General features: G+C 42.6%; 1 protein-coding gene across 1 annotated transcript; it reads left to right on the top strand.

The window, feature by feature from the left end:
* The first annotated feature begins 8,308 nt into the window (after positions 1–8,308).
* Positions 8,309–11,045, top strand: LOC308398965 (E3 SUMO-protein ligase ZBED1-like). Its single transcript, XM_080885867.1, has 3 exons — positions 8,309–9,622; positions 9,799–10,051; positions 10,216–11,045. Exons 1-3 carry the CDS (start codon positions 8,505–8,507, stop codon positions 10,630–10,632), a joined length of 1,788 nt encoding a protein of 595 aa, XP_080741993.1. The 5' UTR covers positions 8,309–8,504; the 3' UTR covers positions 10,633–11,045.
* Positions 11,046–15,764: the final 4,719 nt, after the last annotated feature.

The raw sequence follows: 15,764 nt of genomic DNA, 5'->3' as shown, positions 1-15,764 counted from the left end.
AGCCAGTGTAAAAGTGAACACTTATCACTGTCCTAAAACAACACTATAAATGTTAGGTAGTTACACTCTGAGTGAAGACACTTCACACCATACAGAGTGAAATTCTAACACTATGGGTGTTATATTTTTAACACTACAATGGAGTTAAAATAATAACACTTTGCAAAGTGTTACTTTAACTCTAAACCAGTGAGAATTATATAAACACTGGAAAAGTGTTAACTTTAACACTATAGGAGTTGAATTAACACTGGAGATTTTGCTGTGTGGGAGTTAAACAAGCTGAACATTTAAGTGCTGACTAATGTTTTTACACAGGGTTACAGCTTGGAGTGAAGCTGCTCCAAGGGACAAACCCTGGAGATTGTTTTAGGGAGACTGTGCAACATTCTTGTACATGTCTCATTGGGGAGTTGACACATGGCGAAAGCCGTGTGGCGAGAGGAGTGTCATTTTTCAATTTGTAGATGTCGTGAGGTGCCACGACGAGAAGGAGTGACTCAGAAGATTGTCCACAAGATGGAAGCTGAGGCCTGGAGAGAGTCTTCAGGAGGATCAGAAATCACCTTCAGCGCAGAGAGCTGTGCTACTGTGCTTCCAAAGGATTGTCACGAGGAGATCATCACAAGGAGACTTTGCACAGCAAATCTTAAATAAGATGAAAGAGTTTCAACGTTGAGGAAGACAACTAAGGTGTACGACGTGCTCTGCCTTAAATCTTCAGCAGCGTTGGAAAATGGAACCTGAGGGAGCGTGCCAAGCTCCAAAAAGTGACAGCGCAGAGGAGGTCCAGCGATGGACTTGTGGTTCTGTGAACAGCACAAATGCCAGGTGACTGTAAAATAACTAACAGCACTTTTTCCACAAGTGAAGCCAGTAACTTACTGAAGGAAAAAAAATGTCCATCCCGGTTTTCCCTCCAAGGCACGAGCGATAAGCAGAGTTCTGTCCTTTCCTTCTAAGATTCCTAATTATTCAAAGTAACACTCAGGTATGCCATTCAGCGTGTTAGTACGAGCTCGGGAGCAGCTTGGGAGAACAAGAAAACAGAGACTACCGCGAGTGTTGGTGTAAGGACCTTTGTCATCCTGGCTTTGTTTTTCCTTTTTTCCTTTTAGATAAGTCTTTATTAAAGTTCGGGTAACAGGTATTTCTTTAGCTACCTCTAAACCTCTAGCTACGATATCGTGGCGTTTCATGTGGGTGTCTATTGTGGACACTGCCTGATGCAAAAGTTTTTCTTCGTAGTCGTCTAAATTGTTTTTCATAAGTTCCTCACATTCTTCTTTCAAAAGTTTTTCTCTCTTTCTATGTTCTGCTAATTCTTCCTCGCGGCGTATATATTGTTTTTCCTGATTTTGTTCAATTAGGTGGCTGAGACCCGTTGCATGTGATTCAGGTTTTTTGTCACTGTCTTTTAAGCTGGTTGGATCAAAGCGCTGACGTTGTTTGCATGCGGCTGCTGCAGCAACTATTAATTCGGTCTCATCTTCGTAAGGCGGTGGGGCTGTAGGCTGAATGGCTGAGCATGCAAGACTAGCTTTTCCTGCGGTAGATTTATTTTCTATGCTGGAGCCTGCACTATTTTTATTTTATGTAAAAGTATCTACACCTGGTTCCGGTCCTTTTGTCCATAGCGGTAACATTTGATGCATCACGTCGCGGCATTCTATCATATATTTTCTACAGGACTTTTTAAGCAGACTACTTTTCTTATCACAAATGATATTCAACATTTCTACTGACCTGTTTTCTGGCGATAATCGTTCGGGATAAGGCTCCAGAAATAAATTAGAATGCATTGAATTACAGTCCGTAAGTTGTAAACAAAGTCAGTCACATAAGCACTTCCGCATGTTCTGGATACGTAATCATGGAAGTCTTCACCGATTCGCGGACGTAGGTTACACGTAACCGGAAATGGGAGTTGTACTGAGCCGTTATTTGAGACTTTATTTTGTATTTTATTAATTTTTGGTTTTACAGGTACTTTAGATTTTTTATCGGACCTGTCTGTGGTCTTTGAATAATTCTGACCCACGTTCAGTGATTTCCAGAGGGGTTTACACGCTAGGAGGATTTAGGTTAGTATTTTCGCTGCGGCACAGCTGAGGTCACTTTAAATTTATTGCTAGCAATTTTTGTTTGGGTGAGCAACTCTCACTTAACGAGCAACTTCTCGCTTAACGAGCAACTTCTCGCAAAACAACAGGCAACTTCCTGTGTCTTTCTGCTTTTAATTTACTGCTTTTAACCCTTGAGGCCCGTGTTTTTTTTTTTTTTTGTTTTTTTTTTAACAAAATTAAAATATTCAAGACAACAGGCAACTTCCTGTGTCACTTTTTGGTGAGCAACTTCTCACTTAACGAGCAACTTCTCGCAAAACAACAGGCAACTTCCTGTGTCACTTTCTCTGAGTGAGCAACTTCTCACTTTTTAACGTACGTTTCAAGACAACAGGCAACTTCCTGTGTCCACCAACACCACACAAGGGTTAATTTACTTTATTCGGGGACTGAGGAAGTCGTCAGTGTATCTCTCTGGATCACTAAGTGAAACTTCGTCAGCATATCCCGTTTTTTTATGGATCGATCACTGAGAGAGGTATAATACGGTCTTTATATAAATATGAAAGACGCATATTTACCTTCTGTCAGTCAATCCCACTTCTGACGCCAAATTGAAGGAAAAAAAATGTCCATCCCGGTTTTCCCTCCAAGGCACGAGTGATAAGCAGAGTTCTGTCCTTTCCTTCTAAGATTCCTAATTATTCAAAGTAACACTCAGGTATGCCATTCAGCGTGTTAGTACGAGCTCGGGAGCAGCTTGGGAGAACAAGAAAACAGAGACTGCTTTAGGTTGCCTTCCCAATCGACTCAAAGGTTTATTTAGTACATAACAGCTTATATAGAGAAAAAAAGGTTCGTGTGTCAGCAAGTTCCGGTACAGACCAAATAAGGAAACGTCTTCCTGCCTTGTGAGCAAAGAAGTATCCTGTGTGTAGTTTATCAGTTCAGCTACAATTTATGATCATCCCAGCAAAATACACTCCTAGACATAGAATACAGAGTTCTTTCATTAGTGAATTCTGAAACAAACCACCTGGCCTTTAACGAGCCTTTTTCTAAGAGATAAAGAAGGGAGGATGGGAATAAGGAAGTGGTCTCGTCTCTGTGGTATTTTCGACCTTGGGGTACCAGCCTGTGAGTCTTACACATCAATTCTTGGGTCAGAGAGAAAGAGAAAAACAACTATTAAATGGGCCTTATTGAGTAACTCTTTTCTGTATAATATCACAATAAAACAATATCCTGTAAATGCTACCATGGTATCAAAATATCACGACACTTACTATCCTAAAAGATTAGCTCTGGTTGCTCGTGCTTTACCTCCATGCGTGAGATCAGTATGTGCAGCACCTTAAGCTGTACAATGTTTCAGGAAATAGTTTATTTAACCTTTTGACAGTGTTAGTTCCACACGAGGTAGATGTTTACTACTGCAGACTAAACTTACATTTCTGTCACCTACAAGACACTTGTCTTTAATGTTACTGTTACTCTCACAACCACACATATTACCATAAAGTGGTGCACAATTCTGAATCTGTCCAACCCTTTTTGCCAACGAAAGAAGAGGGCACTTCTCATGAGAGTAGAGAGCGCGAGGAGAAGAAGTGTAAGCCGAGGGATGACTTAATAGCTATGCCACTCGTTGAGGGAAAGGTTTGGTTTGTTGATGATTTGAGTTTTACGACAGCAGAGGGACAGACTAAAACAGGTTTTACTGTAGCAGACAGTGAGAGAGAGTTATCTATGTAGGACAACTAGCATGCTTCATATTTGCTTGAGCAGCAGAGATGCTAGCCTTAATGGAAATGTGTAAAGCTGCACAGAGACAATACACCCTGATAGCCAGTATGCATTTGCTACTGTACATTTCTTTGTAGTGCAGTGAGTGAAACGAGGTGTGACAACTTCGACAGGGAAACCTGTAGAACACACCAAACTCTGCTGGAGGCAGTGTTATTAAACAGTGGAACTGCCGTATGTAGATGTGCAGCACACATGTGAGGGAAAGATCCAGTTGCATTAGGGAAAGTTTTTGCAGATAAGATCGCAAAAGAGGCAGCTTTAGTTAAACATGGTGTTAACCTTTTAGCAGTACAACATCAGCAGACATATAGGGCCACTCACCTACGGCAGGAAAGCAGTTGACTTACAGAGGGAGCAAGCTTGCAGGTTGGTGTTTATTATCTGTGTGATAAACCAATACTGCCTAATAATTTGTATAAGACTGCTGCTATTTTGAGCCATGAGCTATACCATGTCTCAACAGGAGGGAGATGAGCAGCCGTTATACTCACTCTAGGATTATTAAATACTTTAAAAAAAATTTGCAGGCAGAGAGAACTAATAGAACAGTAAAGTTAAGACTTAGGAAGACAGGCAGGACATAGTTAGACTGTATAGAATTAGTTAAGATGTACATAAGGATTACTCCAACAGAGAACGGTCTGACTCTGAGATTATATATGTTAGAGCATTTAGAGTTCTAGTCTTCTGTAGTGATGATAGAAAAGCAGAAGAGAGAGCATATTAGCAGATTAGATGCTTGAAATGTTTAAAAGTAAAGAAGTCTTGAGAACAAATGATCTGCCAGATGATTCTGTTTCTCCGCAGGAGCAGAATCTGAAGTCTGGAGATTGGATGTTGATAAGGCCATGGAGAGGAAGTGCTGGTCCAGTCCATGGTGGAAGGTTCCTATTGGGTGCTGCTGACAACAACCACAGCAGTGAAGATTGCTGGAAGAAACACTTGGATACATCAAGCGCACTGCAAGAAGGTGACACACATCCAGGCCAGCCCGAAGTAAGTGGCAGGAAGACCGGGTACAAAGGGGGGGGGGGGGGGAGAAAGCCTCCAGGGCCCCTTGTCTCAATCCGGTGAAGAAACCAACTGAGCCATAGGTACTCATCAGAATGGCTGGGAATGTGCTGTGCATCTTCTTGAGCCTGTGGACCCAGAGTGGGATGACAGGGAGCGCACTGGGACAGAGCAAACCACACCCAGTGCCGCATGGGTTTTCAACAACTACTGGTGGCAGTTTAAGAACACAACCACTCACATAAAGACCGAGACCAATGGTTATGCCTGTGATGCCACTGGCTACACATTCTTCTGGACTGTGGCCATATAGCATCACTGAGAGTGAGACAGTTTGTTTGGTTGCCTTAGCAACACATCCAGGAACAGTGCTGACTTTTCAACTCCTCTGAACCTGAATGGAAGGTTGATTCACCAGTAGCCGGGAAGGTGAACTGCTCTGGTACGACAGACCTGCTAGTCTGACTCCAAGTATCTGACTTGCTGCAGGACAGTGAACAGTTAAACGAACTGGAAACAGGCCAAATGCCTATGTGTATGAAGGACAATGGATTAGACCAAGTTGGAGATTTATCATGGAATTTGTGCAAAATCACCTATTCTTTTGTCTTCTGCAAGAAGGATGTAAACAGAGAAGCCTTTTGTCTACATTTACAGTGGGGCAAAAAAGTATTTAGTCAGCCACCGATTGTGCAAGTTCCCCCACTTAAAATGATGACAGAGGTCAGTAATTTGCACCAGAGGTACACTTCAACTGTGAGAGACAGAATGTGAAAAAAAAATCCATGAATTCACATGGTAGGATTTGTAAAGAATTTATTCGTAAATCAGGGTGGAAAATAAGTATTTGGTCACCTCAAACAAGGAAAATCTCAGGCTCTCACAGACCTGTAACGTCTTCTGTAAGAAGCTTTTCTGTCCCCCACTCGTTACCTGTATGAATGGCACCTGTTTGAACTCATCATCTGTATAAAAGACACCTGTCCACAGCCTCAAACAGTCAGACTCCAAACTCCGCCATGGCCAAGACCAAAGAGCTTTCGAAGGACACCAGGAAAAGTATTGTAGACCTGCACCAGACTGGGAAGAGTGAATCTACAATAGGCAAGCAGCTTGGTGTGAAAAAATCAACTGTGGGAGCAATCATCAGAAAATGGAAGACATACAAGACCACTGATAATCTCTTGAAAGTCCGTGTTGCTCGGCGACAGCCCCAAAACATCACTGCTCTCGAGAAGATCTGCATGGAGGAATGGGCCAAAATACCAGCTACTGTGTGTGCAAACCTGGTAAAGACCTATAGTAAACGTTTGACCTCTGTTATTGCCAACAAAGGTTATGTTACAAAGTATTGAGTTGTATTTTTGTTATTGACCAAATACTTATTTTCCACCCTGATTTACGAATAAATTCTTTACAAATCCTACCATGTGGATTCATGGATTTTTTTTTCACATTCTGTCTCTCACAGTTGAAGTGTACCTCTGGTGCAAATTACTGACCTCTGTCATCATTTTAGGTGGGGGAACTTGCACAATCGGTGGCTGACTAAATACTTTTTTGCCCCACTGTACATCATGAACACTTGAGGTTTTGAGCCAAGAAGATCAAAACAGCTTGATCCAATTTCCTTTACAAAGCTTTTTCTGTGGTGACAACAGGACAGGAGAAGAGTTGTAAATGCAGATAATTCACCAGTTGACTCTAACCCCCACAGGATGCCTACAGTGAGAAGATTTGGGGGGTTGATAGGAGTCATAAAGAAGGGTGTTGACAGGCTGCAGCTTTGAAGCTAGCTGAGAGCCACATGGACAAACAATGAAGTCAACTGATGCGTTTAAATGCTTATGTCTGTATACAGTTGGATTGTAGTGACATATGATTTTTGAGAATGATGATTCTTCTTGTTCGACTGTTGACATTCAGTTGTTTACTTGAAGAAATACATAATGAATCGCACGACAGGAGTAGATCCCCCACAAGGCTGGATAGCTTGGTTACTGTCTGGTCCTTGGTGGCATCTTCTTTTGAAAATATTAATTCCTGTTTTTGGACTGTTGACATTGATTTGTTTAGGTATAGGATGTAGTTTACTGTGTATGAATGAAATCTACACTGACACTGTCCAAACAAAGGGTGCATAAGTTGAAATTTAAGTATACAATGACAAAAAGGAGGGAAATGTTAAGTCTAATTGTTGAATGTTGCCATTGTGTTTCTTAAATTTGTACAGTCTTAGTTTAAGCAGTAGGATCAAAGCCATTCCTTTGATCCTGACCACCTTTGGTCAGCAGGAAGTCTGACACACACACACACACACACACACACACACACACACACACACACACACACACACACACATTCTCGCATAACACACACACACACACACACACACACACACACACACACACACACACTCTTACAGAAGTTCACACATATACATAAAATGCTTTGTCTTAGAACGTGTTTTGTGTGAACTGTCTCTCAATAAAAGGTAGCAGGAGGAGGTCAGATCTGGGGGTTATTTTCGTGGTGGACACAGACGAGGCCTCCCTTGCGCAACTAATCGATCGATCGACTGTCTTGTTTTCTTCATGATGAATAAGTCTCTAGAATTAGCGGGGCTTGTGGAAACACAGACCCAACACTTAGTTTAAGACCAGTTGGGCCCCCCCCCGCCCCATTTAGTTGATTCACATATTAATTGCCACAAACATGTGTCAATAATACATTTTATGATAAATGTTTTTTCATTATCCTACTTTTATAAAAGGAAACATTATTTAAAGCAGCGGTCCCCAACCTTTTTTGCGCCACGGACCGGTTTATACCCAACAATATTTTCACAGACCGGCCTTTAAGGTGTCGCGGATAAATACAACAGAGTAAAACCAGTACCGGTACCGAAAAAAAGATTTATTCATAACACACGTGAAAAAACCTAGGAAAACCGAGTTAACGATAAAAACGATAACAAAATAACGCTGGAAACCGATAAAAACCCTGAAAACCACACATTTCACACCTGAGCCTCAACTCTCGTGGCCCGGTACCAAACGACCGAGGCCCGGGGGTTGGGGACCGCTGATTTAAAGAATAAGTATTTAATGTTAAAACAAATCTATTCATCTAAAGGGTAGCTGGGAGGAAGGAAGGGAGGATAGGAAGCTGTGTCCGAATATAGTACTGAACCAATAAGAATGTAATATCTAAAAGGTCCGTGCTCATCTGAGGCTTATAGCTAACTAAATTAACAGTAAATTAGTACAGCTGAGACATGCAGTATTTCACTTTTTCACTTTTATTTGAGTAAAGAGGTTGAATCAGTATGTTTTTTTAGCACTAGTGTCTGTAAAACCACATTGACTTGTGTTTTTTACTAGGGGTGTCAAATTATCGCATTAATTGCGATTAATTAATTACAATGCTATTTAGCGCGTTATGTTTTTTAATCTCGTTAATCTAATTTTTAATCTCTTGACGTCATTGATTTTGTATGAGAGTTGCTATGTTATAAAATCCGTTTTTATGTGCTGGGCTCCTTGTGCTTGACTTGTTGGGGGTGGAGTCACGTCGTGAGGTCAAGGTGAGAAGTGGTGATTAGCTTACAGTGTGGATATGGAGGCGCATCTGAGAGTTGTTGGCCCAATGAACGGGAAATTTGTATTTCATAAACGCCCCGACGGCACCATTGACAAAGGTAAAGTGGTCTGCCTAGAGTGTAAGAAGGAGTTTGCTTACCACCGAAGCAGCTCAAGTTTGGCCTATCACCTCAACGCAAAGCACCCAGCCGCGAGTGCAGCAACAGCTAGCAGTGAAGACGTTAGCAATATAGCAAGCCAGAGCAAAGCTTTTCGCCAAACAAAACTAGAGAATACCCCTCGTATGAGCAAGTCTGCGACCGACAGGCTGACTAATGTTATTGCCAAGTGGATAGCGATGAACTGTAGGCCGATAAATATAGTAGAGGACGAAGGATTGACAGAGGTGTTGCAAATTGCGTCCAATGACCCGTCATACAAGCCGCCGTGCAGGACTACAGTAACGACCAAAATCAACAAAATGTACGACGGCGAAAAGAAAAACAAACTTGAGATTTTGGCGGAGGATTCTCCCAACTGTGTTGCTATAACCGGAGATCACTGGACCTCAGCTGGCAACCACAGCTATTTTGGGGTGACTGGACACTTTATTGATAGTGAGTGGAACCTCAACTCATTTGCACTGACCGTCATGAGAACAGAAACCAGGCACTTTGCTGATAAATGCGCCGAACAGTTCCTCAAGGTAGCAAATGACTGGGGTATTGAAAACAAGATATCCACCATTGGCACAGACAGCGCAGCAAACATGCTGGCTGCTATGAGAGCACTTCCATATGAGCACATCGCCTGCAATGCTCACATTCTCCAGAGGACCATCACGGTATGTCTCGATAGCAGTGGTTTTGTCGGTGTACTGGCAAAGTGCCGCAAGATTGTTGGTCATTTTAAACAAAGCCCTGCGAGTACCACAGAACTTAACCAACAACAAGTAGCACTCGGAAAGAAGAGCGATCAACTTATACAGGATGTACCCACCAGGTGGAACTCGACTCTCGCAATGGTCTCACGCCTCCTATGTAACCGAGAGGCTGTCCAGGCTACGTTGGACCAACAGAACCACAGGTTGGTCTTGCCAACCGAAGCTGAGTGGGCGAAACTGCAGAGGCTGGAGCTCCTGCTTGAACCATGCAAGTAAGTTCAAATAAACACCTTCCCATTTTAATTATATAAACTACTGTTACATGTGTAAAATCAAAATTAATGAACATAACAAGGAACTTTTAAGGACAATTAAATTGGAAATCAGTTACACTTTGATTTAAATGAATCCAGCTAGGTTTATTTAGCAAACCTCTCCACCTCTGCAGGTATGTGACAGAGCTGCTGGGTGGTGAGGCCTACGTCTCTTGCTCTGTAGTGCTGCCTGCTTTTCGCCATCTGTACCGTGTCATGGACATTACTGATGATGATCCTGCCTACGTGGTGAAGTTCAAGAATGCCTTCCAGAAGGATCTGGCAGCACGACGAGCTAATGGCAACGAGATATGGTTCGAGGTGGCCACAGCATTGGATCCACGGTTTAAGGATTTGAAATGTCTTCCAAGAGAAAAGAGGGAACAGGTAGGACAATAAGGTTAAGCTGGACTAATGAGTCCAATTCATTATCAAATCAAACTTTTATTTATTATATGGAACACAAAGTTCTTTACAAGATTAAATAAAATAAAAAAAAGCACTTAGTTTTAATCACAATCATTCATTCATTCATTCATTCATTCATTCAGGTGTGGACCATTCTGGAGAATATGCTCCAGGCAGCAGAGCCCAGAAGAGCAGATAGTCTCCAGCCCTCCACAGAGGATGATGGACCAGCTCAGAAGAAGAGGAGGAGCGAACTCCTTCTGGGGTCTGACTCTGACTCAGAAGATGGAATTGAGTCTGGAGAGCTGCAGCGCTACAGAGCAGAACCCAGCATCAGTATTGATGACTGTCCCCTGCAGTGGTGGTATGCTCACTCAGGAGTCTATGAAAAGCTGTCAGTCCTAGCACAAAAGTACCTGGCCTCCCCAGCTACCTCTGTACCCTGTGAGAGACTCTTTAGCCTTGCAGGCCACATAGTGCAAAAGAAAAGGGCAGCCTTGCTTCCAGAAAATGTTACCAGGCTGGTGTGTCTTAGCGACTGGCTGAGGAAGAAGAAATGAGACACATGTGGTCAGCATAGCTGCTGTGTCATTTGTAGCTTACTAGAATAGATTGCTTGATGTTCAGCACTTTTTTTTGTGATGGAAGAATACTTTGATGTGCTAACTTGCAGCACTGCAATGTCAGTTTTATTTTTCATTATCTGAAGCAGAGGAATTTCAGTGCTGTATTGCTCAGAAAAGAGCAACTCTGATGTGCTAACTTGCAGCACTTAATTTATTTGATTTTATTTGTATTTATTTTTCCACTTATTTTACAAAAGAATACAACAGTATGTAAATGGTTGCATCTGTTTAACGTTTGTTAAACAATAAATGACTTTATAAAGTCACTTTCTTTGTTATATCAGTCTTTTGGTCTGCCACAATAAGTTGAGGGCTTTCCTCAGCTATTTTTAGGTGAGATTAAAAAAGAGATTAATTAGATCAATTAATTAAAAATCATAATTAATTAATCTCTATTTTTTTTTAATCTCTTGACAGCACTATTTTTTACACAATCTCAGAAGAGGAGAGACACTGAGGGGCCGCCTTCCGCCCTCCGACGCCTCCACTGTGACCTCCACTTCTGAGAGTAATTGCCTGCAGATTGAATAAGGACTGTGGCTGAGTGGACATACAGGCATGAAAAAGACAGCAGAAAAAACCTGGACTGGGCCGCCTGGCCCAGTGGCGTGTCTAGAAAATTTTTGTTGGGGGGGCCAGGTAGGGGCACAGATTTGGAGAAGGGTGGCAGATGTAATTGGCAGATAATGTTAAAAAAAATCTGCCAACTGTTAACCATAATTCAATAACCCTATAAACCTAATAACCGAATGCGCTTTTAACTCTTATTAGAATGAGATTTTAACCACTACGGTGCAAAGTTTTTAGATACTGCGTTGATAAAGTACAAGAGATACAATCAGTGCTCTGTCAGTGTTTATTATTATGTTAACTTTATCTGCCTATTTAAAAAAGGCAGATTAAAAAAAAGAAGATAATCTTCTCACAAACTGGTGTTTGATTTTGAAACAGGAAAAAAAGTGGGGAAACAAATGAAAAGACTAACATTTGAATGAAACCTGAAAGCAAGTAAATACTTTCTCTGCTGCCTTAGGGTAAACTTTGGTAACATTGATGTATAAAGAGCAACACTGGCTGATGATGAAATCCAGTCAGCTGGCATGGTGACACTGCCAGTATTAACCTGCAGGGCTGGACTGGGACAAAAAATTGGGCATTTTCACTACAGACCGGCCCACCAGGTATTAAAGCCATAAAGCCTTTGAATGAAAACAAATGCTGTTGTGACAGTGATGTACACTGTCTTATTGGTATATGTATGATTTCTATACATTTTACATCAGATAAAAACTTTGGTTGTAAGATTCAGATAATTATTTAACCCTCGCCTTGTAATCGGAAGGTTGCCGGTTCGAGCCCCGGCTTGGACAGTCTCGGTCGTTGTGTCCTTGGGCAAGACACTTCACCCGTTGCCTACTGGTGGTGGTCAGAGGGCCCGGTGGCGCCAGTGTCCGGCAGCCTCGCCTCTGTCAGTGCGCCCCAGGGTGGCTGTGGCTACATTGTAGCTGCCATCACCAGTGTGTGAATGTGTGTGTGAATGGGTGGATGACTGGATGTGTAAAGCGCTTTGGGGTCCTTAGGGACTAGAAAAGCGCTATACAAATACAGGCCATTTACCATTTAAGACCTACCATAGAACCAAGTCCGCCAGAGCTTACAGTACTTTATATTTTTATATGCTGTAGTGCCATTTTTGGGAGCATTTCAAGTTGCTATACATCAATACAACTGATATAGCCCATATTTTAATAATATGTATGCAGGAAACAGGAACAGGAAATTTATTTTGAGTGTCTTCATAGTTTTATTTTTGAAATACACCAATTTTTATATACTGCAGGAAAAAGGAAAAACAATTCTATGATGCAAATTTACAAAGAAAACCGCATGTGCATCAAAATAAACTATTTCCAGCAGTGCAATTCAAGTTCTAAGCATCCCAGAAACTATTCAGAAAAGCATAAAGTCAAACATGACTTATAAAAACACCAGTATAGGCTTTTGAAGCCTACAAGTAAAAAACGACACTTCCGGTTTAGGGCAGGAAATGGCGGACATGCGATCGTTTGCACTGACGTCTGTTTCACTGTGGGAAGTGTTACGAACAGCTGATCAGATCGGCAAAGCGTGTTTCTGGAATATTATGTTTTTGTTCCTGCAAGAGCTTTTTATGCAATTTTTGCAAAGCTTTATGTGGAAGGAAACCGTGACCGAGGACAAGCTGATGGCATCAGATGTAAGTACAACTCCTCCGGTTTCATATGCAAAGAAAATTATTGCGCTAGCTTATGTGGTTCCGGTTCTACAGGGATTTAAAAAATAGTTACGCAAAACGGAGCGTGCTGCTCTGACCGGCTTTAAAGGGTTAATAAAAGCTAGATATTTTAAATGATAATAAGAAAGAAAAGTATTTCTTTGTGCCCCCCTCTCCCTGTTAATGCCCTACCTGGCCCCCTGGCAAAACTTTGCTAGACCCGCCCCTGCACAGTTACCAGCTGTCAGCTGCTTAGAAAAGGATCCTGGTGTTATTTGTCTCTCAGAAACAGCTCATAACTTCAACTCATTCATGTCACCTAAAAGGTAAACCTGTTTCTCCATCACCTGTTCAGCTCTGATGGTTCAGTAAGGACATCTCCTGGTTTCATCTTCATGTTTCCCTCTCACCACATATCCAAACCGACATCATGACCAGCAGCTTTACAGCTGTGGCTCCAGCCAACATCAGCTGATACTAGAAATTAATATTAAATAAATTCTAACAACAGCTGATCAAGCTTAAACGTGCTGCTGTTGTTTAGCACGACATCCGCTGGTTTCTTCTTTCTGGCGCAAAGTGGGCGATCAACAAACAAGAGAGAAAAGCTGATCAGCTGATCATTGATCAGTTTCATGATTGAAGTAGCGACAGGAGAGGGAGGGGAGAGGATGAGAGAAGAAGAGGCAGCTGTGCAGCAAAGACACAGAATAACTCCAAACTTTGTGTCTTTTTCATTGTAGCTGAAGTCCGGGACAAACTGCGTCTCTTCTCAGCTCAAATCAAAACACGTAATATTTTCTCTGAATGAGGGACCATTCCATTTTTAAGGAGCCGTTGGAAACTCTACTAACTAACCTTATGAATAAAGTTCACTATCAGTAACATCATAGCACCCACCCAGCTGTATAGAAACTCCGTCATGCTAGCTCACGCAGTACGAGTTATTGTAACTGACTGTAAAAAGTCAGCACAACGAAAATAAACTCCAGCTAAACTTGGTTTATATCTGACCCAGATAGACTGCAGGTCATAACTTCTTACCTGAAGTTCAGTTCACCTGACACTCGGACTGGCGGCCGCCTCGGGTCTCTCCTCCTGCCTTCTCTTCCCTCATACACCAGCTGGCCTCTGTGGAAGCTCTGCCATAGCCACCACCAAACAACTGAGTTATTTTTACACATCAACCAGCATCTGGCCAGTCCACCACCTCTCATTGTTCATGCCGTTACAAAAAAATTTTAAAAAAAGGCATCAGCCCACCGGGCTGCCCAATGGTCTGTCCAGCTATGTTAACCTGCAACCAAATCTGCAGCTCCATACAGCAATGTTACGACTTGGATTATATCTTATAACTCATAACTCTTATGTTAGCTCCCCCCAGTAGCCTACTGTCTGATATATTCGACGGTTGCAATAATTCTTTAAGTGTTATTTTTTCCTTGGTATTCTTTTTTTTTTTCTTCTTTTTTTCTTTTTTTGTGTCGCGTTTGGATCTTTAGCCATCAGAATTGCTGTCTTAAGGCCAAGAAAGATGCCAAGCGGATTTATTTTACCAAGTGGATCATCATGGCCTTGCCACATTGGTCCATTTGATTGACCTTTATTATAATTATGAATTTATTTTATTTTCAGTTGCTATAAACGGGACTAGGGAAGAGGATTAGGGCCACTGGAAAAAAAAGAAAAGAATTCTGACTTTATTCTCAGAATGTCATGGTCCTGGGCCGTGTTGGCCCAGTATTCTTAGTTCTCTTGTATTTTTGTATTCAGTTCCCTGTTTAGGTTCTGTTTCCTGAGTTGCCCTGTTATGTGGTTCCCTGTGTGCTTTCCCTTTGTGACTCTCACCCCCTGTGTGCCCCTCTATGTATTCATGAGCCCTTGTCCCCTTTCGTGTTTTATTCCATGTTTTCCCCAGCCTGTTATGTCTGTGTTCTCCCCGTGCTCTCTCCTCCTGTCTGAACCTCTGTACTTCCTGTTTTACTTTGACAGTCTCTCGTCAGTATGCGTCATGTTGTGTTCACTCCTGCCCTGTCTCGTTATGATTATCTGTGTCAGCTGTGTTCCCCGTGTGCTCCCACTTCCCTCGTTAACCCTCTGTGTATTTATGTCTGCGTCTCCCTCAGTTCTGTGTCGTAGTCTCCCTCATGTTGCGTGGATTTCCCTGTGTCTCTCTCCAAGTATTAGTTTATTGTGCCCAGTTTAAGTTTTGTATTTTCCTGTCATCTTGTCAGCAATAAAGCTGCCTTTTGAGTTCATCCCTTGAGTCCGTGAGTTTTGCGATTGGGTCCTCATCCTGCCTGCCACACAGCCGACCATGACAGAAGACTACGACCACGACATGGACCCAGCAACTCACAACCCCTCCGCTGAGCTCCGGGAGGATTTAATCTACACGGTGGAATATCACTGTCAGGAGTGGGAAGTGCTGCCAGGAGACGAACACCGGGAGGTCGTAGCCGTCCGTCTACAGCGGATGGTGTCCGGACTCCCGTGGCTGTTCGGCGCGCTGCACCCCCACATCCGGGACTTCCTCGTTTCCACCGTAGGCATCCGCCCGGAGCTGCCTCTCCAGTGTGAAGAGTCGGAGGACGTTCAGCCCGGTCCGCTGGAGGATTCGCGGTCCGGCTCGTCTCCTCCCCCTTCCCGGAGAAAACGGCGTTCACGTCGCCGGCGTTCCCGAGCAGCGGAGCAGTTTTCATCCCTGGGTGAGAGTGACTGTGCGTCACACTCTCAGCCCAAGTTTTCTGGACCCGGACTTCATGACTTTTCCACCACTGTGAGTAACTCTGTTTTGCCCGCCATTGTGTTT

Source organism: Rhamphochromis sp. 'chilingali', assembly GCF_963969265.1.
Source record: "Rhamphochromis sp. 'chilingali' genome assembly, chromosome: 6".
Classification (NCBI taxonomy): Eukaryota; Metazoa; Chordata; class Actinopteri; order Cichliformes; family Cichlidae; genus Rhamphochromis; species Rhamphochromis sp. 'chilingali'.
The sequence above is the reverse complement of the archived record's forward strand: the minus strand, read 5'-3'. Positions and strand labels throughout refer to the sequence as shown.